Genomic DNA, 27,988 nt, shown 5'->3' with positions numbered 1-27,988 from the left:
TCTGAAACTTAGTTTCCCAGTTAGGTGAGAGGAAGTGCTAAACATAGGCCAGTTACCTCAAATTCCTCTGGAGTGTCTTGGCTTAGCTCTGAGATAGACATTGGATTAAAAGATTAATATTCCTCTTACCCAGCTTGAAGCTTTATTTTACCTGAGAAACCACCATTACCTCTGAATAAAAATGCTTGTGTGTTAATACTTTTTTTTTTTCTCTAAGCTTTCATTCCACTGCTTTAGTCCTCAGGATTAACTACTTTAAAAATTAACCTTGGGGCAGGAGAAAGTTATAGAGCAACAAAAAACCTGTTAAGTTTTAACAGCTCATGTATGTATTTTCTTTCCTTTGAGGAAGAGATTAAAGATCTTTTAAAGGTAGCACAGAACAACATCTCTTTCTCTCTCTCTCTCTTTTTTTTTTTTTTTTTGCGACAGAGTCTCACTCTGTCATCCAGGCTGGAGTGCAGTGGCTTGATTTCTGCTCACTGTAGCCTCCACCTCCTGGGTTCAAGTGATTGCTCCTGCCTCAGACTCCCAAGCAGCTGAAATTACAGGCACCTGCCACTATGCCCAGATAATTTTTGTATTTTTAGTAGAGATGAGGTTTCACCATGTTGGCCAGGCTGATCTCAAACTGATGACCTCAAGTGATTGAACTGCTTCGGCCTCCCAAAGTGCTGGGATTACAGGCGTGAGCCACTGCTCCCAGCCCAACATCTCTTAATTATAGTTTTTTGGAATGAAAGGAGGAATATTGTTTGCTTGGGAGGGGGAAGAAATCTATCAAAAAGGAAGTATAATTTACCCAAGAGAAATGGATATGATGGTCACTTACCGAAACTGTTTGTCTTATGGTTCTAGTTGCTACAGTAAGGAGCATGTTGAAAAATCCCTTCATTGAAAAGATAATATGAAAATATCTTGTAAACTCTAAAGTGCCCTACAATTCTTATCCTTAAAATGATAATGAAAAACTGAGAATAACTGTTGAAGATCAAACTAAGAATATATGAGTATGAATTTACTTTTGGGAAAGCGAGGGGATTATTTATTGAGCATGTGACTGTCTGACCATTACATATACACATGATGTCTTTCATTAGTCCCTCATTTGTATCTCATTTTTATAAATAAAAAACTGAGGGTTAGAGACTTGAAGAAACTAGAGTTGTATTCTCTGCTCTTTTCTAAGGTAGGCCTTATAAATAATAGTGTCTTTATCATATCTTACGGACATTCTTTGAATGTTGTTGTACCAACAAGCTAATATAAGCATAAGCCAACATGACAGGAAATTCGAACTATAAAGCATATATAAATTAATTATGTGGCAGTGAGCCTGTTAAATTAGGGATTCATTTATAAAATTATTTAAAATGTTTCTTTTAATATTTGTGGAATTGTATACTTTGGTCTTTGTAATGATTTTGTCTGCTTTTTGATTCTACCATCTTTATTCTTTTGTTCATAGATTAACTCCTTTTAGCTTCAAGTTTTCAATTTATAGCTTTTCAACTGATGCACTAATTTGGCTAATTTCCCCACTCCTCCTCTTATACATTTTCTTTTAGTCCTAATGGAAAAGTCAGCTTTTTTTGTTTTGTTTTGTTTTGAGACAGAGTCTAGCTCTGCTGCCCAGGCTGGAGTGCAGTGGTGTGATCTCAGCTCACTGCAACCATCACCTCCCAGGTCCAAGCAGTTCTCCTGCCTTAGCCTACCTAGTAGCTGGTATTACAGGCGTCCGCCACCACAACCAGCTAATTTTTCTGTTTTTAGTAGAGATGGGTTTCACCGTGTTGGCCAGGCTGATCTGAAACTCCTGACCTCAGATGATCCTTGCTCCCACAAAGTGCTGGAATTATAGGTGTGAGCCATGCCTCGCCAAAAGTCAGTTATTTGATAGCATCTTATCATGTGAGCTACACCCCGCTTTTTTTCCCAAATAGAATTGCTATCTGTCTTCTCACCATGGGGCAGTGAGAGGTGCACAAATGGAGAGCCTAAAGTAGATCAGCGTAACCTGAATAGGATCCATTTTCTCATTGTCCACTAAAACATAGTAATATCTTATCCTTCATGACCTAAAGTCCTATTCTTGACAGAATTGATTAGATGCTCTCATGTAGAAAAGTAGGCTTTTGTATGAAAGTAATGTATCATTTGTTTATTTTAATACTAGTACCAAGGAGAAAACTAAAAAAGGTCCATTAACAAATACAGCAATATAGCATATGCAATAATAATAAATTCAGATGGCATAGAAAGGGATAAAACAAGAAGTGAAAGCCTTCTTTCTTATTTCCAGAAATTTTTCTCTCCAAAGTTTCCTGTGGTTGTTTCTAGAAAAACTATTTCATGGCCCGGCGCAGTGGCTCATGGCTGCAATCCTAGCACTTGGGGAGGCCCAGGTGGGTGGATCGCTTGATCTCAGTAGTTGAGATCAGCCCGAACAACATGGCAAAACCCCACTCTATAAAAATCAAAAGAAAATAAAAAGTAAAAAGATTTTATGCCTGTTCCTTCATACCTATTTATGTTTTCTTTATTTTTAAATGTACACAGTAAGGATTCTACAGTACACACTTAAACACTGCATGCAGGCCACATCTTACAGAGCTTTAGGTACATGACCATGAGCCACATTTAAAATGACACATGCTCAGTTAATAGGGTTGCTCCTTTGAATAAATAAATAAATAAATAAATAACATAAAAATGCCCTGTACTAGGTGTTTCTCCTTTTGAATGTATAGGTACTTTGTTTCTTTTTGATTATTACAAATGTTGCAGCAAATGAAAAAAAGGTACTTTTAATAAGATAAATAATGTTTTATTTTTATAATAAAATGGGAGGGGAAGGAGAAAGTGGAGAGAGCCCTGAAAAGTCTTTCTGTATCTTCTTTGTAAGTCTGGCATTACAGATTAATGGGTATTCCCTTTGATGAAGGGAATTTGATTGTACATACAGGGCTAATAACAAGGAAAGGAAGCAGTCCTATAAAGACATTTTGGTGATAAAGTATTTATCAATAGATCTAATAACATGTCCAGAAGTCATAAAAACTTATGGCCATAATATTTTGAGTGTCCCCCCCTCCTTTTTTTTTAAACATTCTTGAATCCTGTTAGTTCTGAACATTAAATTATTAAGGACTTTATAAATCAAAACTAGGCTGCGCATGGTGGCCCACGCTTGTAATCCTAACACTTAGGAAGGCTGAGGCGGGCAGATTGCCTGATCTCAGGAGTTTGAGACCAGCCTGGACAACAGGGTGAAATCCTGTCTCTACTAAAATACAAAAAAAAAAAAAAAACTGGGCGTGGTGGCATACGCCTGCAATCCCAGCTACTCAGGAGATTGAGGCAGGAAAATTGCTTGAATCTGGGAGGCAGAGGTTGCAGTGAGCTGAGATTGCACCACTGCACTCCAGCCTGGGCGAAACTGTATCTCCAAAAATAAAAATAAATCAAAACTAAGAAGTAAAAATAAAATTAGATAAACATGTAAGTGATAGTCATTTAAACTTTGATGGGGACAGGGAGATTTTTATTCAGTGGTAATAGCATGGATTTAAAAAAATCTTTTTAAGAGTCTACTTTTTGGTAAATGAAGGAAAATTGTGAGCATACTGGGTTTTGCTGACTTAGAACTTTTCCAAAACGTAGATTTCTTTGAACATAATTAAAGTCATTTTTTAACTTAACTTCCTTGGATATTTGAGAAACATCAAATAGCAAGCAACGCTTGCTAGTCATGAGACTAGAAATCTGTCTGACATTTTCCTCAGAAAAGCAGAGAGGATCTATGTTACAAGTATTTCATCATAAAGTGTGTGCCAGTATAATTTGAAATAAATGAGGAAAAGATGCTTAGTGTATCTTTTTTATATAGGATAAAGTGGCATTATTTAGCATTCTATTAATAACTGGGTTCCAGTTGCATAGTTTTGTTCAGTTTGTAGAAAATTCATTGAACTTATGGTTTATTTTTGTGTATATGTCATATGTCAAAATTTACATGAAAAATAATGTATAAATATTACAATAAGTGGAAATAAAAATTACACATTCTTGTTTTGCATGTTCCAGAATGTCATTGTTTTTATTTCTTTAGTATTAATTTACATTAATTGTTCACTTACAACCTATTTTCTCTTAATATGTGAAAATGTCTACATAGCTTTCAGAATTTAATCTCAGAATTTAACCATGAATTATTTTATATTGACCAGTTTTATTTTACAGTATATAATCAAAGTTTGAGAGCACACATTCGAAGATTTCAGAAGTATTTGATTTTAACTTTTGATCCACAGCCCTTACTACTATTCCTGAAATTATTTATTTTTGAAATAATAGAAGCTGTGAGAGTTTTCATGTTAATTTTGTAGCTTATAAAAACCTGTTCTTTTCAAATATCTGTTTTCTCAGAAATCCAAGCAGCATGAATCAACTTTTTAAGACTGACAGCACCAAGATTTTCAAATCATTACTTTGTTTCCCCAGACTCCCTTATCTGTGAAGCAGTTGTATGAATAGAATGTTCTTAAACAAGCATCAGCTTTTGTGATGCTATTTGTCTTTCTAACTACTGTCTAATTAAGTCAGAAAATACCTAGCCCTCCCCAACCCTCTAAACTTAAGGCCTATTAAAGTGAAAGCACGACTGCTTGAGGGAGATTTTATGTTGTGTGAATCCATTTGCTCAAATATTTTGGTGAAATCCAGGGCTATCTAAGTGTGTCAGAAATAGTGTATTTTGGTTTGAGATATGATTTCACTTTGGAAGATACTCACATAATACTTCTGAGCTATACTTATTTAGCATTTATCTAGAAGAATAAGAATAAAAACCTTGACCAGTATATGAGTTTGTGTAGTGATTTCTTAAAAGAGCTATACCTTCTCACTCAAAAACCTATCCCAGGCTGGGTGCAGTGGCTCATGCCTGTAATCCCAGGACTTTGGGAGGCTGACGTGGGCAGATCACTTGAGATCAGGAGTTCGAGACCAGTATGGCCAACATGGTGAAACCCTGTCATTGCCAAAAAAAATTTAAAAATGAGCTTGGTGTGGTGGCACTCTCCTGTGGTTCCAGCTACTCTGGAGGCTGAGGCATGAGAATCGCTTGAACCCGGGAGGCAGAGGCCGCAGTGAGCCCAGATCATACCTCTTCAGCTTGGGCAACAGAGCTAGACTCTGTCTCCAAAAAGAAAAATCCTATCCCAGTTTACTGTTGCAGTCTCATCCCCAGCCAAGTCCCCACTTGTTCTACATGCTTCTGTTCTGGCCACCTTTCCCTGAATGCTACAACACCCTCTGCCTGTAACGCTGCTGGGCCTGGAATGCCCTTCCTCTGTTTTTCCTTTAAAGGCCACCTCAAATTCCCTACCCCCACCCCAACTTTTTCATCAGAGCCAGTTCTTCCTCCTCTATTTCTGTTGCACCTACTGCATAACTAGTATAGCAATAGGCATGCTACACTGTTGTTTGCTTCTGTGGCCTGCTGGCATTAAAAGCTGCTGGTTCCTGGAGGTCAGGGGACATTCCTATTTACTATTTATCCACAAGATCAGGCATTCAAGAAATGTTTGTTGAATAGAATTGAGTTGTTTGCATAGGCTGGGCTTATAAGTGCCAATTTGTTTCAGGGAAGACATTTTCTCAAAGGTTTTCTGATTTAAAATTTACACTGTCATTTCCTGAGTATTCCAGTGGATTATTAATTACCTTTACTTGGCCCCTTGACTACAACCTACAAGGCAATAAAAATACCAAATCTTTTACTTTTCCAACATTTAGGACTTGGTAAAAGACTTGATTAGGTATAGGAAACTGTTGGCTAAAATGAAGTTGATGAATTGCTTAAAGATTTCATTTGTTACAATTTTTTTTATAAGGGATTAACTGAGGAATACCGTGAAATTGGTATTTATCTTCTGGTGGTAAAAAAGTCATGAATTAAATATTGGCATATCTACTAAATTGCTAGTTAGCAACGAATTCTAAGAGAAAACGTTATTAATATGGTAATAATTAGTTTTTGATCTTGTTGTATACTGCCTTAATTTCATAATAGTTGACAACAATTATAGCAAAAAGCGTCCCCTGAAATAAATAAGATTCAATGAAGTTTTACAGTGTCCTTGAAGAAATTTTAAAAATGCACAAAATTGACCTCTTTCCATTGAGTTCCTTGTTTTTGAGACATTTACCAGGACATGAAGAATATAGTCACAGTTTTTTATTTTCAAAAGCTGGTAGATGAAATCACAGTTGATTTTTTTGACAATGTTTGAAAGGTTTTGTTTTTTTGTTTTTGTTTTTTTCTCATTTGACATGCAGCAAGGACATATGGGCGAAGGAGAGGTAACATTATTGTTTCTAACTTTTAAATGTATCACTTGTATTTGGAGAGGACCCAAGTTTGTTTAATTTCTAACCTTTGTGGGGAAGGGGAGAGGGAAAATGAAGCATAGCTTTGATCCTTACATATTTTTTGTGTTACAATTAACATTTTAGACATCATTTGAAGGAGTTATGGAGCTCTAAGGAAATTTATCAGAATGATAGGATTAGAATCAAAATGATTTCCCTGTGTTATATTAGAAACTCAATTTATTTAAATCTAAAGATTTGCTTTTTTTTCTGAAAGGAATTTCCTAGAAAAAAATTAAGAATCTTTAAAAAGGAAAATACAGTCACACAAGTCTCAAAATACCTCATTATCTTGGAGGTTTAATTAGACTTAAATGCCTTATGTCTACGTTTTTTTCTTTTTTACTAAGTAAACAATATATGTGGTTTAAAATAAGATGAGCTAAATAAATGACTAATCCTGTAAATTTCAAATATTGGGCGGAAAAGCTCTAGAAATGTTAGGAAATTCTAAAGAATCATTTCCTAGAGGTGCCTCAATAAACCTTGTTATTGGCACCTATAATTGGCCTTGTTACATGAAAATAAGACAGTTAAATAACTTAGATTGAAAGGATAAGTGATTTTTTAAGATCGTTCACAAAATAACCTCCAGTTTTATGTTTTTGTCTTCACTTGACATATGCAATTATAGGATAAATTTGTAACAAATATACTGTTATCATTTGTGTTTAGTGATAGAAATTGAAGACAAGTATGGCAAAACCTGGAATGTTTCTATTAAAGTAAGAGCACTTGAGTTACATTTCTAGAGGATCCATTAACAAATTCCTCATGTAGTACCTAGAATTAAATTGGCAGCCAGAAAACTGCTAAAAGAGCTCTTGGGAGATTCTGTAGCTATTTGTAGCTCTGTGTTTTCCTTATGATTTAAAAGTTTATATTTTGCTGTCAGGTAAATATGGAAAGACTGTTACACGTATAGGCATCTCTGGTGTTTTCCTGCATATATATTCTGGATGATAAGATTTTCAAACAGCAAATTTAATGACTAGTTTTTAGAAATTGATAATACCTTTAGCAAGCTGATAATTACCCAGCTAATAATAAATATATCTTTAGCATGCCTAATCTTAAATTCCATACGACTACACAGTGAAATTGGAATATAACATTAAGTAGGTTTTGATTATATCCCATTAGTTAACGTAAACAAAAATGAATGGTCACTTTAAAAATCTACTTGTTAAGTTAGCCAGGTGTCATGGCACATGCCTGTAGCCCCAGCTACTTGGGAGGCTGAGGTGGGAGGATCACTTTAGCACAAGAGTTTGAGGCTGTAGTGAGCTATGATTATGCCACTGTACTCCAGCCTGGGTAAAAGAGCGAGACACTGTCTCAAAAAAAAAAAAAAAAAAAAAAAACTACTTGTTCATTTTAAGCACATTCATAGAGGAAATTGTGCAGGGTATATTGTTTGATCTTTTAAAGAAATGTAAGTGATTCAATGTCTTATAGCCAAATTTAATACTTAGTGTACATGTCTAGGTTGCCAGTGGCCATGGGGCTCTGCCAAGGGAGTACAGTCCGCTGCTGACTGCTTGCTAAAGCGTGCTGTCTCCTCCTGTACTTCAGTTCACCTCACTGAAGTTTCTGGATCCCAGTGGGATACTGGAGTAGCCCTCGATTAATATTTAACCATGTGCTTTCTCTCTGACTCAGTTGGGACTTTTAAATTGGTTGGGAATTCAAGAGTATAGCTAAGTGATTCTATGACTCAGTGAGAAAAATAAAAGCAGCAGTTTTATTGAATCTGCTGTTTCCTTGTTTCTTGTGCATGATAATCAGTGGCTAGAACATTTTCTGTTACTGTTTTTTCCCTGCTTTCTATTCCAGGTCAGTCTTCACTGTTTCCAATGGAAGATGGATTCTTGGATGATGGCCGTGGGGATCAACCTCTTCATAGTGGCCTGGGTTCACCTCACTGCTTCACTCACCAGAATGGGGAAAGAGTGGAACGATATTCTCGCAAGGTGTTTGTGGGCGGATTGCCCCCAGACATTGATGAAGGTATGTTTGGAAATAACTATTTATAGCAGGGTACCCAGATGGTGGCACACAGTAGGAAACTCATAGATAGTGGTTGTTGTTGTTACAATAACAGTCTCATCTGGCTCCAGTATTCAGCCCTGATTGCACTGTTCTCTTGTCCTATCCTCCTATCATGGCATATAACATTAATTCATAGAAGGGAGGAGAACAGAGCTGTGCAAACCAACTAAAGCAAGGGATTGAACTTCATGAAAAGGAGTAAACGTCACTGGGAAAACTTCCAAGGGATTCCGTTGTTGTGGGAATACGTGGGTACTAACTGCCTTTTTGTCTGCATCTGCCACTTTGGACAAATTCAGTGATGTATTTTTCTTCTTTTTTCCCCCATCTTTCATGAGTGCTCCACAAATATATAGTTTATTGTTTAAAATCTTAAACTAAGCATGAAGTTTTGAAAAATATAGCCTACAGTTGTACTACAAGAAAGATAATCTTATTTAAGGTAGTAAACAGGATGGAAGGTCCCTGCTTACATAGAGTTTACATTTTATTGAGGGAAGGTCCATAATGTATAAATATGCAAGAAAATACTGGAGAGCAAGTGTTTAAAAGCGAAGAGCAGGATGATGTAATACAATGATGCAGGGAGTTTTTAAAAATTAGGTGGATAAGAAAAGCCTCTTTGAGGAAGTGATATTTAAGCTGAGACCTGAATAAAGAGCCAGCCCTGCAAAGGTTTAGAGGGATTTGTTCAGGAATATGCTGTTCCTTCATGGGTCTCAGTGACTCTGATAAAAATCAAAGTAGCAGACCTTAGAGCAATCACCTCTCCTTGGTCACTTTCCTAATTTCTTTTATCTCAGTTTCCTGAATGAAAATAGAAATACACTAAATCATATTATGGAGAAGAGAATAGATTTCTTTCTTTCTTTCTTTTCTTTTTTTTTTTTTTTTGAGGTGGAGTCTTTCTCTGTTGCCCAGGCTGGAGTGCAGTGGTGCGATCTTGGCTCACTGCAGCCTTTGCCTCCTGGGTTCAAGCAGTTTTCCTGCCTCAGCTTCCCAAGTAGTTGGGACTATAGGCGCATGCTGGCTGGCTAATTTTTGTATTTTTAGTAGAGAAGGGTAGAACATCCCCATGTTGGCCAGGATGGTCTTGATCTCCTGACCTTGTGATCCACCTGCCTTGGCCTCCCAAAATGTGGGATTACAGGTATGAAGAACAGATTTCTATGCACATGTCTAAGATCTAATAATAAGGTTTAATATCTTTGCAGTTAGACTGGGATCACACTTACCAAGTCACTTCATTTTCTTTAAGAGTATTTATCTTTTGGAAGGTTAAGACAGAAATGGTTCTAAATGTCTTGGTGGAAGCTATGCTGAAATTTCAGGGTTGTCTGAATCAATCTCCATCCTGCCCTCAGCATAGCTTGAAGAATATTGTGTTCTGCAGAATTGTGCACTAAAAAGTACAGGGTTTATGGGGGAAAATAAGGTTAAAGATAAATCATTTAAAACCTAATGAACTTTGTACCTGAAACACTAACAAGAAGAGAATTAGTACCTTGAAGATAACTTGGACATTTCAGGCAAGTAGCTCAGCACTCTTGGGGCTGCTTCAGGGAGTATTGAAAATGTGCAAAACCAATAAAGCAGAAATGTTGGCTTGCAAGCGTGGAGACAATGCAGATGGAAACAGATCTTTGAACACCTGAGGAAGTGCAAACTAAACTGTCGGGAGAGAAGAGCCCTGGAAGGTTAGGGGCATATCTCTCTGACAAGAAAATTCTGGTTGCTTTGCTTATTTTTAATTTTCTTCTAATAGAGCTGGGAGAGTTTGTACCTGTACATCAGAGAAGTGGGGGACTTTTTCCTTTTTTGATGAAGTTTATAATTCTTTCCTCACTGTGTTAGCTCACCTTGCCTAGGAAAAATCATTTATGAACCAGTACAATTCCATATTTTACTGACATTGTTCCCTGTTTATTAGACTCTCACAAACTAAACCTACTGTAGAAACAGGTGTCATCACAGAGGCGACTAGACTGTTTCACAGTATGGGGGAGATGAAAACAGCTCTGCCAGACTGGAATTTAGACATACTCTAAATTTTCTTTTCTGTTCTTTTACCCTGCCCTTTTATCAGTTCTTACCTACACATGCTTATCTACTCTTTCTAGAAATCTCTTTGAAATTTATTATTTTATAATCTCATTTGTGTCCAAATATTTAATGTAGCATAATTTGTATCATTTAAATTAATAGCAAAATATGGTCAGGTCTTCCTTGTTTATCATTTTTTCCCATTCATCCTTTTTTCCCCTCCCTTCCTCCAGGGCTGAGATAATGCTGTCAAGGAAGTGGATTGGTGACAGGGGAGAGGTCTCACGTGGAGGGGATATGTGTGCATATGTGTGGAGGGGCTTGCTCAGAGGCCTGAGCAGCAGCACAAATGCTATCCGAGAAATAAGGGCGACAGGAACCAAGGCACAAAGGTGGAAGATAGAGGAGGCTAGCAGGGTAGGGGTAATACTGGTTACACTGAGCAAATTAATACATGTTGTACAGGTATTGGGAGATAGGTTTCTTCCTGTGAGAAGAGAATATAAAGATAGCAAGAGGGAAGACTAGAAAAAGCCATGAGATGTTGGAGTCATATTGAAAATATCAGTATGAACTTACTAGTTTTTGTCAGCACATACACAGATTCAGAAATAGTTATAAATGTGTGTTTGTGTGCATATTTATTTCCTAGCTTCATCCACTGCAAAGACTTAGAAATAATGAATACTCGCTAGCAGTAAGCATATAGAGCACCTGCATCTTAGTGTCTAAATACCTTTTGCCGCTAAAGGGATCAATACATCTTGGGGAAAAAAAAAAATGACTGATTCTTAGGCTGGTACAGGGAAAGAATAAGATGAGCCTGGAGTATCTTCTTAGGCCAGAAAAGCATTGAAGTGCTTAAAGAATGGTGGCAAGAAGTGTGAAGAACATAGAAGCCTCCCACTCCTATGGGACAAGCAGGGACAGATTGTCCCTGACAATTTGATAATTAGAGCCAAATCAGGGACAATTTTTGGGACATATTGAGCATCAAGATAAAGAAGGAGTGAATTGGATCACAACCCATTTAACAAAATAGACGATACTGATAAAATAAATGAATAAATCAGTGGGACAGAAGGAAAGCTCCCTTATTGCACAATACTAACTAATATATGTAGAAGAAACCATGGAAACAGTTAATCATTATTTGGGAACCATTATTTTGGTAGTTAACACAGGCAGGAGTCTTCAATGGATGCCAAGGCTCATGAAGGAACAGGATATTGGTGAGCAACAAAATATACTCTTGTAAAACACTAATTGATTACAAAGGGAGAAGAGGTTTGCTTGTGGTAGAGAAACCAGGCCAAGATTGACATGCCCTCCAGGTGTGGTAGTTGTACCTGTAATCCCAGCTACTTGGAAAGTTGCAGGAGGATCACCTAAAGTTCAGGACCAGCAAGGGCAACATAATGGGCCCTTATCTTGGGAGGAAAAGATTAACATGCTTATGGTAGGGCAGGATGGCATTGCACCATTATGGTGATATTCCAGTTTGGAATGCATAGCATGATTCTAGTCATAGGAAGCAGAGCACAGACCCAGGTTGAGGGTCACTGTCTTAAATCTGTTCAGATTGCTATAAAAAATAACATAGACTTGGTGGCTTATAAACAACTGAAATTTATTTCTCACCATTATGGAGGCTGGGAAGTTCAAGATCAAGGTGCCAACAAATTCAGTGTCTGCTGAGGGCCTGCTTCCTAGTAGATAATAGTCTTCTCATTGCACCCTCACATGGCAGAAGAGGTGAAGGGTCTCTCCAGAACCTCTTTTATAAGGCACTAATCCCCATGAAAGGATTCCAACCCTGTGACCTAATCACCTACCAAAGGCCCCAGCTCCAAATACCCTCACACTGGGGAACAGATTTCAACATACGAATTTTGAGAGAATGTAAATATTCAGATCATAGCAGTCATTTTATAGAATGAATATGAAAGACAAGAAAGAACATGGAGCTGTTCCAAATTGAAAAAAGACTGATGCTCTAAGGATATGATAATTAAATGCAACCTGTTTTCTGGATAGCACTGTGGATCAGAAAGGATTCTGAAATGTAAATGAAGTCTGTGAATTGCATAGTAGTGTTATATCAAAATTGGTATATAAGGGAGTGCTCTTGCTTTGAGCAGGTAACAAGAGTTATGTTTGGGATTACAGGGCACCATTTCAGAAAAATATGCTGGCTGGCCGGCTTGGCTGGATGGCTAGATTGATTTATGCATATATACAGATAGAGGGAGAAAGGGAAAAGAAAGAGGTTGAAGGCAGATATGCAAATTATTAGCAGTTGGGGAATCTAGATGAAGGGGATAAAGGAGTTCTTTTCACTGTTGTAAATAGTAGATTTGAAACTTAAAAAAAAAACTTTCAAAAAATGATCATAAATATATATTAAATCTACTTTTTTCCTTTGTTGTTTATTAGATGAGATCACAGCTAGTTTTCGTCGCTTTGGCCCTTTGATTGTGGATTGGCCTCATAAAGCCGAGAGCAAATCCTATTTTCCTCCTAAAGGTAATTCCCAAGATTCATTATACTTACATAATTTATTCTTACGTTGTTTAACGTATAGCCTTTTCATAAATGTTCACCTTCACTGTAAAAATTTTTATTGTTGAACTGTCATTTTCCCAAATGCTCTTTAAAATTTCAATCTACTTTTAAGTCAAATTTATTTTTACTCTAAAAGATGTTTCAAGATACTACCAAAATGAACTGTGTGTTGATGTTATCAGGCTTTTGGTATAAATATTGTTTTAACATTTTTTCCTATTCCTTTTTCCTTTCTTTAGTTTTAGTGCACAATTCCTTTCACCTGAAGAATTACCCAAAAATAGGAAAACATATAAGCCTTCTTTTGCCCCCCCCCCACCTTTTTTTTCAGGCTATGCATTCCTGCTATTTCAAGATGAAAGCTCTGTGCAGGCTCTCATTGATGCATGCATTGAAGAAGATGGAAAACTCTACCTTTGTGTATCAAGTCCCACTATCAAGGATAAGCCGGTAAGTATAGTTTAGCATAAAATAGCTTCTTGTTTTTGCCTCCGTTCATCTGTTCTGTTTGAAAAACTCATAGACAACTTGATGTGTTTGGGGTACTTAATTGACACGTTTGTAAGCAGACTAAATTTTAAAAGTCTTGTTGTGAAGTTCCTAACATTGACTTTCTGTATATTTGCACTTATCAATTTGACATTGAATTTTTAGTTAGTTGAAATATAATTGGTAAATATTTACTTTTAAAAGACTTCGTGGCTGGGCACCATGGCTCATGCCTGTAATCCCAGCACTTTGGGAGGCCGAAAGTGGGTGGATCACATGAGGCCAGGAGTTTGAGACCAGCCTGGCCAACATGGTGAAATCCTTTCTCTACTGAAAATAAAAAATTAGCCAGGTGTGGTGGCACACACTTGTAGTCCCAGTTACTTGGGAAGCTGAAGCATGACAATCACCTGAACCCAGGAGGTGGAGGTTGCAGTGAACAGCGATCCCACCACTGTACTCCAGCCTGGGTAAAGAGTAAGACTCTGTCTCAAAAACAAAGCAAAACGAAAAAAACACACCAGACTTCACTTGATAATGCATTTAATAAAATAGTTGAATTGCCTCTGAATAATAGAACTCAAATCACAAATGTTATATATATATCTTTCTAGCTCTTTCTTCACTTTAATAAAGATTTTGCCCAATATCATGTTTAATTTTATATATGGCACTCTCCGAAGTAGAGTTGTGCATATGCGTGTACAGGTACATTGCATACTGTTTTTTCTTTCTGGAAAAGTTTATCATAAAATATAGTCTTTAGGAAGAGGAGCAACTGGCATGTTTTGATGAGTCTGGCAAAGCAGCAATCTATTATCACTCAGCCAGCACCCAGTGAATGTTGGGGTGTAGTACAGAATGGAGTTGTCAGTAGACCCAGCTTAAGCAAATAATATCTGTAATATCTGTGGAGCTTCTCTTAACGTCTTGTGGTTGTCTAGGTCAGAAACTTTGTAGGAGTTCCTGTGCTCTGGACTCTTTCTGCTTGACTTGTTTATATTCTCTGCCAATCCCCATCTGCATTTGAATTTGGGACCTCTGACCTAGGACTCTGTTGGTGTGCGTATTAGGGAATCCACTGCTGTCAACCCATAGCCTTTGGTGTGGGCATTTGTGACAGAAAACATGAACAGTTTTAAATGAGGTACATGATTATTAATTGACTAAGCTAATAGATGATACACTGAAGTATTTGTCATTAAAAAAATGTTGCAAATATCATCAATATTTTTACTTTGAAAACTATTTTGAAATAATGAATTAGATTTGATGGTATTAGGAGTAGTTTGCATTTCCTGAACATACACTGATTGGACATACAATTCTAATTTACTTAGCATTGGCTACCCTGCTAAAAATTTATTGATTGGCATTGGATACCAATGCTAAACATTTAAGTTATGTAGATATTGGGGTATTGGACAGACTAAAGGCTCAAATAAGCTGAAAAACAGCAAATTAACTTACAAATAATTAGGGACATGTTCAGTAATTTGGCTTATGATAGAGAATCAAAGTGAACTTTTCACCTTGGTTTAGTTTACTCTAAAAGTGATGGGTTAGGATACACTATTTTTAAATCTTCTAGTTTCCCAGCTTTATTGACTTGTAATGATAGTATTATTGCTTTTAAAATTAAAATACTTTGTAATAATTTTTAACTTTTTCCCCCATAAAGTATCTGTATTGAAAATGAGACATTTTGGTTTGTACATTCATTCCCTAGGTCCAGATTCGGCCTTGGAATCTCAGTGACAGTGACTTTGTGATGGATGGTTCACAGCCACTTGACCCACGAAAAACCATATTTGTTGGTGGTGTTCCTCGACCATTACGAGCTGGTATGATTAAACAAACAACAAACCCTCTATCCCAGGCGTCCCCAAACTACGGCCCGCGGGCCACATGCGGCCCCCTAAGGCCATTTATCCGCCCCCCCCCCCCCCGCCACACTTCAGGAAGGGGCACCTCTTTCATTGGTGGTCAGTGAGAGGAGCACAGTATGTGGCAGCCCTCCAACGGTCTGAGGGACAGTGAACTGGCCCCCTGTGTAAAAAGTCTGGGGACATCTGTTCTATCCTGTAGCACAAGAAATATCAAGATCTTCAGGATAAATTTTTCATAAGAATTTGAGTTAACATTCAAGTGTAAGAATTCTAGAATCAAAGTGTCTGAGTTTGAATTCATGTGTTCTAATAGTTGAGTGACCTTGGACAAATTCCATGATTTTTCTAATTCTCAGTTTCCCCATCTGTCAAGTAGGGGTGAAAGGTGTATGTATTTCTTGAGGGTTGAATGAGATGACCAGTGCAAAGTACTTAGTCTAGTCTGCATAATGCTGATTGTTCTCATCATTGCCTGAAAAGAAAAAAAGGTGTTCAAGAATAGATTACGTATTGAGATGGTCAGTATTTGTTTCCCACATCCTCATTTGCTCAACAGCCATTAACTGAGCTCTGGAACATAATAGACTTCTAAGCAGTGCATCATATTTTTAGAGGAGTACTTACAGAACAAATTAAATTCCTAACTTCAAGTAATTTGAGGTTTAATAGTATAAATGAGATAAAAAGCATAACATGAACAGGAATGTAGCCTCACGATTATAACACTTCATAGAGAAGATGCAGTCATTTCACTGTTTTTTTTTGTTTGTTTGTTTTTTGTTTTTTGTTTTTTTTTAATGAAAAATTGGTGAAGAGACTGCGGGGAAAGGGTTTTGATGGGAATAAGCCAGGAGGGCCCCCAAAGAGTCTACCAGTTAGTTTTCTGATGTTCGAACAATTATTATATTAATCAATACATCATTAACTGGTAAATCTATGGCAGCAACATGGCATAGAGTGACAAATGTGGGAGCCAAACCCAGCACTATCACTTAATGACCTGTGACCTGGCACAGATTGATTGCCCTTTCTGTGCTTCAGTTTCCTTGGGAAATTACTATCTACTTCATGGAGTTGGGAGAAGAATAAAGAGAACATATTAGAAAACATCTAGCAACCCCTTGCCCAATGTTAAAAGATTAAAGCTTAACACAATGGATGACTGGTTGTAGTAATAAGTTTCATTTTAATAATTATTTTAGTGATGTGAGCTTAGAGTACAGATGAATTGCTTTTGATGAAACTGTTGGTGAGCCAGATGAATTTTCCTGATTTTAAATATCCTGTTTGCTCTTTTCTTAATTAGTGGAGCTTGCAATGATAATGGATCGGCTATATGGAGGTGTGTGCTATGCTGGGATTGATACTGACCCTGAGCTAAAATACCCAAAAGGAGCTGGGAGAGTTGCGTTCTCTAATCAACAGAGTTACATAGCTGCTATCAGTGCCCGCTTTGTTCAGCTGCAGCATGGAGAGATAGATAAACGGGTAAGCCTTACACTGCACTTTGGAAAATTTTAGAAATGGTCCCCTAAATATGAGATTAGCAATATTAGAATGGGAAAATTTTATGACAATAAAGTGACAGCTGAGAATTTTGCCTATGGAGTTGATTATGCTCTATAATACATGAAAGAATTTCCTATGAATTTCTTTTATCTTTGATTTTTTTGAGTAGCCTAATCAGAACACCATAATCAATTTACTTGAGTTAATTTAATCTTCTCTAAACTATAACTTCCATTCAATCTCAATCCATCCATCCATTCATTCATTTAGTTTGTCAGTCATTCAATAAATATTTACTGAATCCTTTGTACTGTGTTATATCAGGTATATAAACAGGAATGCCCTTGAGATTTCCTGCCTCTTTTTTTGTTTTGTTTTTTAAGCCTGGGACATAGTGAATACCTCAGTAAGCCCTATTTCTCAATGAATTGCACTCACAGCTTTCTTTTTTTTTTTTTTTTTTTTTTTTTCTTCTTTTTCCACAGCTGCCGTCTCTCACCAATTTATTTCTTAGCTTGGTGTCTCATCCATTCAACAAACATTTTAAAGCTTAGGACAAGAAGTTCAGGTTCTCATGAGTTTATTTCCTAGCAGATAGAACTGTTATCATTTGCCAGAACTACTCAAAGTATGGCCTGTGGAATGACCGCCAGTCTGCAAACTTAGTTTGTAGTGAGATAGGAATTTAGACCAGACTGCGTAATCAGCTACATTGCTGGGCACAATGTTTGGTCCAGCTGGACCAGCTGGCAGTTTGTTTGTTTTTTTTTTTTTCATAGAAAGGCTTTATTGATGAGGGAAGCAACATGTTGATTCATACTCTGGTATCACCTTTTTATTTCATGGCACGCTGGCACTTTCATTAGCGCTGACTTTGATATCCAACACTCTGAGGTATTGTGCTAAAATAGATTGATTTTATTGTGCTGTTCTCAATTCAAGATGTAAAAATGATCAAGTCAGTGGTGGTTTCTGCTTTTTATGTTTCATGTCATGTATAGTCTACTTCATTGGCAGTAAAAACATTTAAGATAGTAGTGATCATCCTACAACTGACTATTAAAGAGAATGGCACCTATTCTATTCTAAGTGTGGGGGAGGGACAAGATTAGTATGTTAACATGCCTACTTGTTTGTTTGTTTTCGAGATGGAGTATCGCTCTGTCACCCAGGCTGGAGTGCAGTGGCACGATCTTGGCTCACTGTAACCTCCGTCTTCTGGGTTCAAGTGATTCTCCTGCCTTAGCCTCCCGAGTAGCTGGGATTACAGGCATGTGCCACCATGCCCAGCAAATTTTTGTATTTTTAGTAGAGACCAGGTTTCACCATGTTGGTCAGGCTGGTTTCGAGCTCCTGACCTGAAGGGATCCACCTGCCTCAGCCTCCCGAAGTGCTGGAATTACAGACTTGAGCCACCCACCACATCCGGCCTATTTGATTTTTTATGCACACTAAAAAATACCTATGTATCACTGCCTCATTCTAACATAAGTTTCAGAGCTGTGGGGTTGGTCATTAGAAATTCAGACTTAATTTGTATTCCTCTGCAATGAAATCCTTTGCCCAGTGTTCTTGCCACTCTGTGGACATTGTGGAGCAGCCTAGAGGCCAAAAGCCTGATGCTGTCCTTGTGCCGACTCTTCCTGGACTTCCACGGCACTCTCTCCTTTTGTACTTTTATTTTTTTAGTTCAAACCTTATTTTTAGCTGCAGGATCTCACGCTGTCACCCAGGCTGGAGCACAGCAGCACAGTCATGACTCATTGCATGTTCTCCTTTGTTCATGGCTAACCTTGGTCGGGATTTCTTGTCGGAGCTGGATGGCACCATTGGTGGTGACAGCCTGCTGTAAGGGAGTTTCAGCCATGAGTCTCTCCAAACTAAAAATAACCAGCTCTTTTCTAGCTGATGAATTAATAACCAAGTGACTGTTAATGCTTGAAACATTCACATGACAGGTTGGCCGATGGAACACTGAAACAGGCCCAGTTTTAGAAATGCACCTTTGACTTTTAGACTCAGGTGAACCATTCTTAACTGAGAAAGAACAAAGCAGGGTTTTAAATTGTGAATCCTGTAGCTGCATCTTTTTTTTTTTTTAAAACAGAGTTCCAGGTTTGTGATTATAACCCAAGATGTGTACACTATAAATAGAAACCACGAGCCAGGCTTTACGACAGCTCAGAATCTCGTGACACAGAAGTCAGGCATCTTCCCACTGACTTGAATATTGAAGTGCAGTTGTGTGGAACTTGGATCCTCTTAGCTGATTTTGTTTAAATTATGATTCCACATATGACAAAAATCCAGATCCACTCATTAAAATGAGGGTTTGTGTCTATGAAAAATCTCCTGTGGGTTTAATCTCATAATGTTCTAGTCTAAACAGTTGGCTTCACTTCATGATGTCTACTGAAATCCTTTTTCCTCTGAAGAGTGTTTATTTAATAGGAAAAAAATAGCAAAATGATAGATAATGAAAACCTTCCTAGGTTCTTAAAAGATGAACTATCCATATTTCAGTAAATGAATAATTGTTCCTTTCACTTTGGGCACCTTGGAACAGATTCCTTCAGATAGTGGATGGAAATGTACATACATGGTAAGCGTTGCTGGCCTAGTCACTGAAAAATGTAAAACCTTCTTTTATTTTTGATTGCAGGTGGAAGTTAAGCCATATGTCTTGGATGATCAGCTGTGTGATGAATGTCAGGGGGCCCGTTGTGGGGGAAAATTTGCTCCATTTTTCTGTGCTAATGTTACCTGTCTGCAGTATTACTGTGAATATTGCTGGGCTGCTATTCATTCTCGAGCTGGCAGGGAATTCCACAAGCCCCTGGTGAAGGAAGGCGGTGACCGCCCTCGGCATATTTCATTCCGCTGGAACTAAAGGATCACTGCAGTGCTCATTTTCAGGCCTCAGAATAAGTGCACTCTTCTGTTAATTCTGACCCCTTCCTCAACCTCTTCACGCTGGCATGTCCTTTTGTAGCAGTCTGCAACTTAACTATAGTATAATGAAAAGAATGACCTATAATATAGGTGTTTTGTAGATTCTTGTGTCACTGCAAACAATATGAACTCCTTTTTCGTATTGCCATCGGGTTACATGGAAGTTTTATTCTCTTGTTTTGCTGGAGACCAAGAGGATCTAAACTTCCTGCAACATTTTCTTAGAGGAGAGAGAGAAATATTAAAAAAGAAATAAAACAATAGAGTATTTTGGGTTTTTAATTAAATTATTGTTAATAATATAACATATAAGAATACTTTTATTAAAATAACCATGCAACAATAACACTATCCGTCTATCTGACAGTTTTTCCCCCAGGGAAGTGCTTTTGCCTTTTTCTTTCTTTCTTTCTTTCTTTTTTTTTTTAATCTTTTTTGTCTCTCTCTTTTTTCCATTCCCTTTTAATTTTTTTTAACAGCAATGGAGGAAGTTAACAATTTTTAACGGAAAGAACATGTTAAAACAAATGCATAAGCAAGATTGAGCAGCATTATAATTAATTTTCAGGGTTTTGAGGCTGAACATAATTTCATTATCCCTCAAAAAGTTACCACCACATCAGAAAAAAAAAAAAATAGTAAAGTAGACAGAGCTAGGTTTATTTTCTCTTAAACAATTTCTAAAATTCAGAATGTAAAAATGGGGTAAATTTACTACTGAGGGGAGTGCACTTATTTATTTAACTTACTTATCTGGTCAAAGCCCCAGGAAACCTACCAAAGCTAGAATTAATGACAACTGGTGGGAAACCTAGCATTTCCTCTCCTGAAGAACAAATGTATACATTTTATTTTTGATGTTTATATATAAACTCTATATCCTAATTTACTAACACTTATCAGGTGTCAGCCTTTGCTCTCCATTTTGACGTTAAAAAACAACAGATCTAGAGATACCTCAAGGATATCATTTTTGATTTTGTGTTACAGTACACTTGTAGCCAAAACTGGAAGACAAAACCAATATATAATTTGGCTGCTGATTGGCTTACTTTTAGATTTAAAGTTTCTTTGGGTATCCTGTAATTTAGTTGTAACATAGAAAATGAAAAAAAAAAAAGTTAAAAAAAGTTAAGTAGTTGCAAAGTGTTTTGCACTGTTGAACTAAGTAACTGTGTAAATCTGTGCAAAGGTACGTATGTTTATCTTACTCTTCCTATAAACTAAAATAACATTACAGTTTCAGAATTTAGCATGGGACATAGTCAGTGTTTGAAGTGCCAACTTCATCAAGTAATGCATGCTTTATTATAAATAAAATTCTAGCTTTGAAAGGCGTTATTATGTGTTGAACAGTATGCTTCAGGGGTGAATTTAAAATAGTCTCTTGAAGCCCCAGTCATGGAAGTAACTTTTATTTTAATTGAGATTCTCTTATTAAATGCCCTATCCATCATTAAAAGGAATAGTATCAGTGGGCAAAACATGAAATAAAACAATCTAATGGCAATCTTGCTAGTTGTGCTACCTAACAGTACCATCTTGGATCCTTCAAAACCAAAGACTTGCCCCAGCACTGCTGTGGAACCACCTGGCTTATGACCCCTATGGATGATCTTTAGGAAAACCAGCCCTTTATTTTTAATACAGGCTTTAATGAACTATACCTGTTCAGTTCCAAAGGTCAAAATGGAGGCATTTGCTGTCTAATATTCAAACATCGAAAGGGAGCTGCTTTTAAAGAATTCCCTGCAAATACTGAAAGCAGTCATGCGAATGGAGGGTGCTCTTGTGTAGCTGGTCAGGGACTTTTTTTTCTTTTCTCCTGAACTACATGATTCTAATTGGAATGTTCATTTACCTCTTTTTACTCTTTTAAATGCTTGTAGGTGGCTTGGGGTGTGCTATCGTGCTGTTCCTACTCAGTAAACAGGTGTGATGAGTTAACAAGAAATAACACTGTTTGAGAACTAGCTTTGAATAATAATTTTTCCCTTTGTACATGACCTGCTGAATTTCGGTACAGTGTTTTTGTAGCTAACTTATTTTGTCATGCACATAATGTATATTTGTTATGCACTACTTTTGTATATCTTGTTTTTCCAACAGTGAACATTTTTAGGCACACTTTTCACTGACGGGATATCTCTTTATGCAATACCTCAATTTTTCATATTGCAAAGAGTAGCTTTTTGTACTTTTATTACTGAGAGATCTTCATATACTTCATTTTTTAATATAAATAATTTTAATAAATTTTATTTTCTTATATTCTGCTTTTTATACATTTCAGTGCTCTGCATACATTTTAAATTATGAATGTCGTGCACTGGCAATGCTATTTTAGAGTCTGCAGAGAAGAGAAAGCATGTTGCTTAAACATCCTTCCCCAGCACCAGCTATTGGTGTACCTATAATTTAAGAAATAGTCTATGTAAAGTCACAAATTAAAGAAAAAAAAATTCGCATGAAAATGACAGATAACACTGTAGTTCCTGAAACAAATTAAATGCATAAGCATAGGGTAGAAATTTAAAATAAAATTGTCTACAGCTTCTTACTAAGTTTTTAAAATTATTCATAAAATGCAGACATTTTTGGTGAATGTTTAGCCATTTTTAATATTAATAAATTGATGTTAAGTGTTTGATTCAGAGATGTCTGCTCTTTTAAATTATATATAAGGAAAAAAGTAGCCTGCCTTGGGACAGGTGTGTAATGTTAGTATGCATGACTAATGTAAGAAATTGTTACTCTACTAATACTTGTGATTGTGTGACAAGCGTGTTTACAGATTATTTGGTTACACTTCAATTTACAGGGCATAAACAATGATTATCTATTACTCTGAACTTTATTGATTACATGTTCTTCAGAATACATGGGATTGTAGTTGGGAGTTACCATGTAACTCAAACATAATTAACATGTAATTAGTTTACAGACTTTAGGGCATCACTTCAGTTCAGCAAGCATGTAGTTCTAGCGCACTAGCATGGCACCAGCCATGTACTTACAATGTAGTTACAGAGTAATTACATGGTTATTTTTGCAATGTAAAATAAAGTGTTTCTGATTATTTTCTATGTAAAGGAACCCTCTCCTTTCCCCTTCTGGTCCCCGCGCTTTGGTATAATATATATACTTCTCCATACACAGACCTCTGCAGAATGCAAAATAAAACTTGCAGTGAATGAACTTAGCATTTTATGAGAGTGCTGTTGGAAAGACTTGATAATTCACCCCTTTTGTTTTGAAGAGTTGAATCTTCTGTTAAAAGGTGATTTAAAACTTGAATGTGATGAATTGTGGCAAGTTAACTTCAAGTTATGTGCAATACTTATTTCAAACTTTTGAAAGATCTTTGCAGTGTAATTCTTTGTTTTTAATTGCAGACATTTAAAAATGTCATTTTCTACTGTTAAGAGTAATCCTCTTTCTTGCTGGTGTTTCTAAAGAAAAGAATCAGAAATCAATCTTTCTACTAATGTAAATTTGAGATTATTTTTAAAAATGGAATAAAAGAGGTTTTGGTCATTTGCTTTATTTTATTATCTTATTTTAAAGCTACTGTGATTGATAGCATTGTAAGAATCGGGACAATATTGTATTCAACTGTTTTATTTTTTATATTTTTAAAATTTAAAGTATAATTAGTTTTTATAATTTCATCAGATTTTTTGTTATATTTTTTGGAAGTGAAACTTTTAGCAAGTGGGTGTCTAGTTTTTACTAATCCCTAATTTTTTTTCCAGTGTATTGCTCATATTATCAGAAGGAAAAGTTATTTAAGTATGTCAGTTAATTGTACTACTTGGCTGAATTTCCATATAGTTTTTACTGTGTATGGGGAGGTTGTAGTATTTATTATAGCATTTTAAATAAGGGTAATTCATTTTTTATTAAAGTCATTTTCACGTTAAGTTCCTATTTTTGTATGTTCTACTCTTAAGTTATATAACACAGTTCCTTTTTTAAAAGAGTTCATTTGTTGAAGTGCTAGTGGAAAATTAATGTTATTAAATAGTTTGCAAATGACTATTTATACCAGTATGCATATAATTTTTAAATATTTGTAATGTGAGATGTTGAATGAATAAAACTTTTAACTCAGATTTCTTTTAATATACTTATTTATTTTCAACACAAGTAGATTATGCTTACTTGATTGGGAATAGAACATTTAAAAATATTAGAAATTTACTGTTGATCTAATGCAGCACAAACCAACATAAAAAAAAAAAATCTTCAGTCATGTAAGTACTGTGGCAAGTGTGCATTCTTATGTAAGCCTAAAGTGTCAGTGGGTGGTTGTGTCTTTGGCCTGTACTGTTAGTTCACCTGCTGCCTGCTCTGCAGAGTTCTTTTTATTTGTAGCCTTCAATATGTATACCAGGTATAAGCCCAGGGTCTAAACATTCAGTCATCAGTTGAAGGCCAAATGTCCAATAAAAGTGAAAGAGCCAATGTTTAGTTAATAATGAAAGTCAGTATCTGGGAGGTTCAGTTTTGAGTCTTTGCCAATGAATAGTCTTGATTTGTGGCCAGACTACCAGAGGGCTTGAAAACAAGTCTCTTTTGACTTCCAATTCCCAGTTCCTCCATAGACCTTAATGTCATCGGGTATGGTCTGTGGGATTATAATCTCTGTAGCATGTCAATCAAAAATATATCTTTGATTTGACTCATTAATCATGTGGACTACTAAGTACTGTAATGTGTTAGTATTTATATTTTAAATTGCATTCTCAAACTTTTAATATAAGGATTTATTGTAACAAAATATAACACTGAGAATATCCTGTTTTGTCAAATTTAATATCTGTTCTTTCTTGAATATAGTATTCTGAAGGCTACAAGAGGTTCTTGTCCTGAGAGAAATGGACTGTAAGATCTTTTGCTTCTAAATTGTCTTTCCCAACATGCAGCTTTTCCAACTATAGAGATTCCTGAGGGTCAGGGCAGACTAGAGAGCTTCCCCTTTCTCTTATCTGGCAATTCCCAAACCTTATGTTCAGCATTCAGTGAAGGGCCTTGAGGAAGCCCCAGGGATGGGACACTGGCATTTGGTTACCACCTTTGTAATATTCCTAGGCATTCTGGGATGGTTTCAGTTTTTTTGTTTTGTTTCTTGAGACAGAGTCTTGCTTTGTCACCCAGGCTAGAGTGCAGTGGCGTGATTTCGGCTCACTGCCACCTCCGCCTCCCGGGTTCAAGGTGTTTTCCTGCCTCAGCCTCCTGAGTAGCTGGGATTACAGGTGCCTGCCACCATGCCTGGCTAATTTTTTGTATTTTTAGTAGAGATTGGGTTTCACCATCTTGGCCAGGCTGGTCTTGAACTCCTGACCTTGTGATCCACCTGCCTTGGCCTTCCAAAGTCCTGTGATGATTGGTGTGAGCCACTGTGCCTGGCCAATTGCAGTCTTTTAAGAAAAAAGAAAGATAACCCAAGCATATTTAGTTTAGGAAATGTTATTTTAGGTAAGTGATAAATCAATAGTAAGTGACACAGCAACTCTGTCTTGATACTCTATAGGTGCATTACTTCGGGTGTTTTAAATCACAGAATGATGCATCTGGAAAGGCTGTGAAGGCTGTATTTCTTGATTCACTGATTGCCTAAACCTACCCAACAAGGAAAATTCTTTTTTTTTTTTTTTTTTTTACTATCAAATCATCAATCAACAATGGAAATTCTCTACCACATTCTTAGCAATCAAGTTATTTCATAACCCCTTTTGGTAATGAGTTTGTGTCCACACCTAGGTCATAAGGTAATTTTTTTAGGGATTTTTTTTTTTTTAAGTTTGGGAAATACTCAAAGTTTGATCAAATGTCAGGGGGAAAGTAATCTCTGATTTGAAAAATTGAAGAATATTGAAGGTGTCAATGAAGTGAGTTAGAAACTTATAAGAAGTAATTATTTTCTGAAATGCGTAACAACCAAATAACAAGAAGAAAGTCTAATAGTGATCTTCAGAGGACTAGGATAGTCCTTTCCACAAGAAAAAGCATTAGATACACTTAGAAAATGGGCCACCTTGTTTCTTGCAAAGTCAAAGTAATGCACATTAGCTTATTAAGACTTAGAGAAGTTTTACAGTGAAGAAACCTATTTACTTTGTTGAAAGTGTCCCCCTCACCCCAATTTCTCTAACTACAGATTCTGTTTACAGGTAATGCAGGATCCCATGGAACATACCTGGGGATATACCACTGTAACATTTCAGTATGTTTCAAGAACCTTGGAAATCCCACCTTGTGTTTTGGCATCCGTGTGTGTTCTGGAATGGTGCTTGGCCCTGCCCCTTGTAAGCCACATTCAGAGCTGTTTTCATTTCCCACATGTACTTTACTGGAGTTCTAGGTACTTGCCTAGCTTCTAACCCCTATCCTAGTTCCAGTACCTCCTCCTAATTCTGTGCTCCCTCTACTCCCATCCCAGAAGAAAGAAAAAGAGGTTACTTTGCACAATAAATAAAGCTATTTTGATGATGCTCTTCACTGGCTCAGACCAACCCTTCTCTTGAGTGCCACTTTGAATCTTCCCATTCTATGATATACTGTCTCGTTTTCTCATCATTCCTGTCCTCCTCCAAAATTTTCTTTTGCAAACGTCCCTCAGCACCCATCACCCACCAATTCTCTTGAGAACAGGGGCCACTTGCTTTGAATAAACTCTTAAGAATTCAGAAAATGAACATTTGTGCCCCACTAGGAACTCTAATCTGGCAATATCAATTCAGTCGTTCTTATTAGAGAACATTCTGTTTTGTCATGCCTTGAGTCTTCCCAGGGTATTTTGAGTTATAATTTTTCTCTAGTCAAGTTGGGTGTCATTGTTGGCTGTCTGGAAAAAGTGTCTTATTGTGATTCAGCGTGGTGACCAGAGTTGGAAAAGTACATATTGTCTCAGGGAAGTTAAAAATGAACAGCAGCATCCCAAATCAGAATGTGAGCGAACCTCCAGCCTTTAGTATTGCTCGTAATTTGATTCAGTGTCAGGGAAAAACTGCCTGTGGGTAGCTGGGCTGGAGGTGGTGAATCAGTGCGTGCGAATGCCAGCAGCTAAGCTTGAGCTTTCTTTATTCTTTTCATTGGAGTTCTATTTCAGGAAGCCTGGTTTTGATACCATGAAAATGTCAATGTGATCAAGCAAATGTCACCATTTTAAAGAGATTATTTTCAACTCTTCTCCCATCTCCCTGTGACACCTAGGAGTGATTCCCCAGAACCCACCAAAGGCAATAGGGCATTTTAAACTTGTGAAATAAGTTACCCAGAAAGAGAACTGGGAGGGGTGGTGGTAAAATAAATAGGTGAAGCTGCAAAGGTTTTACGTAGGATCCAGTAAAGTACCTGGTGCTTCCTTATTTGTAGGAATGAAGGTGATACAGGAGCTAAAGAGAAATTAGGCAGTTAGTGAGGGTAAAACAGCCTCTGTTAGGCGTCCCTTTTAACAAAAAGCAGCCCCCAAATCATTTCTAACAAAGAGCAGCCTGTAAAATCGAGCTGCAGACAATAAGCAAGCTGGAAGCCCGCATAGGTAAATGCCTGCAGCTGTGCCAATAGAAAAAGGCTAGCTGGGGGCCAGGCATGTTCAACATGGAGGCTCCCTCTTCCTTTTCTTTGTCGCTCTGTGTGCAGTAGAAAGGCAGGCAACAAGGCATTGGCCAGGTAGAGACTCCATCTGCATAATACAAGATTAGGGTGGGATGGCCAGCTTCTTTGTGCACGATGCAAATGTCACACCTGGTCCGACCAATCTCTCCGGCCCTACGTTAATCAGACACGCCTCCTCAAACTCATCTATAAAACCCCATGCATTTAATCACGAGCGGGAAGTCCGACTCCGGAGCCCCCGTCTCTCTCTGGAACAGAGAGAGCTTCTTTCTTTTGCTTATTAAACCTCCACTATTAAACTCACTTCTGTGTGTCCGCGTTGTTGATTTCTCTGGCGTGAGATGACAAACCTCGGGTATTTACCCCAGACAATGACGCCACTTCAAAGGCACAATTCCCCTTTCATATTTGAAGGATAAGTGCTGTGGGCT

The 27,988-nt window shown here is 37.0% G+C and overlaps 1 protein-coding gene across 4 annotated transcripts in view; it reads left to right on the top strand.

Moving 5' to 3' along the window:
• The window catches only part of CPEB4 (cytoplasmic polyadenylation element binding protein 4), a 79,360-nt gene extending 53,763 nt beyond the window's left edge, over window positions 1-25,597 (top strand). For 2 of the 4 annotated variants that reach the window (XM_003936136.4, XM_003936135.4), the window contains 7 exons: window positions 6,343-6,366; window positions 8,272-8,445; window positions 12,967-13,056; window positions 13,427-13,545; window positions 15,314-15,428; window positions 16,780-16,961; window positions 19,645-25,597. In XM_003936136.4, coding sequence (XP_003936185.1) covers window positions 6,343-6,366; window positions 8,272-8,445; window positions 12,967-13,056; window positions 13,427-13,545; window positions 15,314-15,428; window positions 16,780-16,961; window positions 19,645-19,872 — 932 coding nt within the window. In that variant the 3' untranslated portion in view covers window positions 19,873-25,597. The remainder of the gene's footprint in view (window positions 1-6,342; window positions 6,367-8,271; window positions 8,446-12,966; window positions 13,057-13,426; window positions 13,546-15,313; window positions 15,429-16,779; window positions 16,962-19,644) is intronic. The other 2 variants (XM_003936137.4, XM_010346643.3) reach the window with 1 other exon arrangement.
• Window positions 25,598-27,988: the final 2,391 nt, after the last annotated feature.

The sequence above is a fragment of the Saimiri boliviensis genome, chromosome 20, assembly GCF_048565385.1.
Source record: "Saimiri boliviensis isolate mSaiBol1 chromosome 20, mSaiBol1.pri, whole genome shotgun sequence".
In the NCBI taxonomy this organism is placed as follows: domain Eukaryota; kingdom Metazoa; phylum Chordata; class Mammalia; order Primates; family Cebidae; genus Saimiri; species Saimiri boliviensis.
The sequence above is the reverse complement of the archived record's forward strand: the minus strand, read 5'-3'. Positions and strand labels throughout refer to the sequence as shown.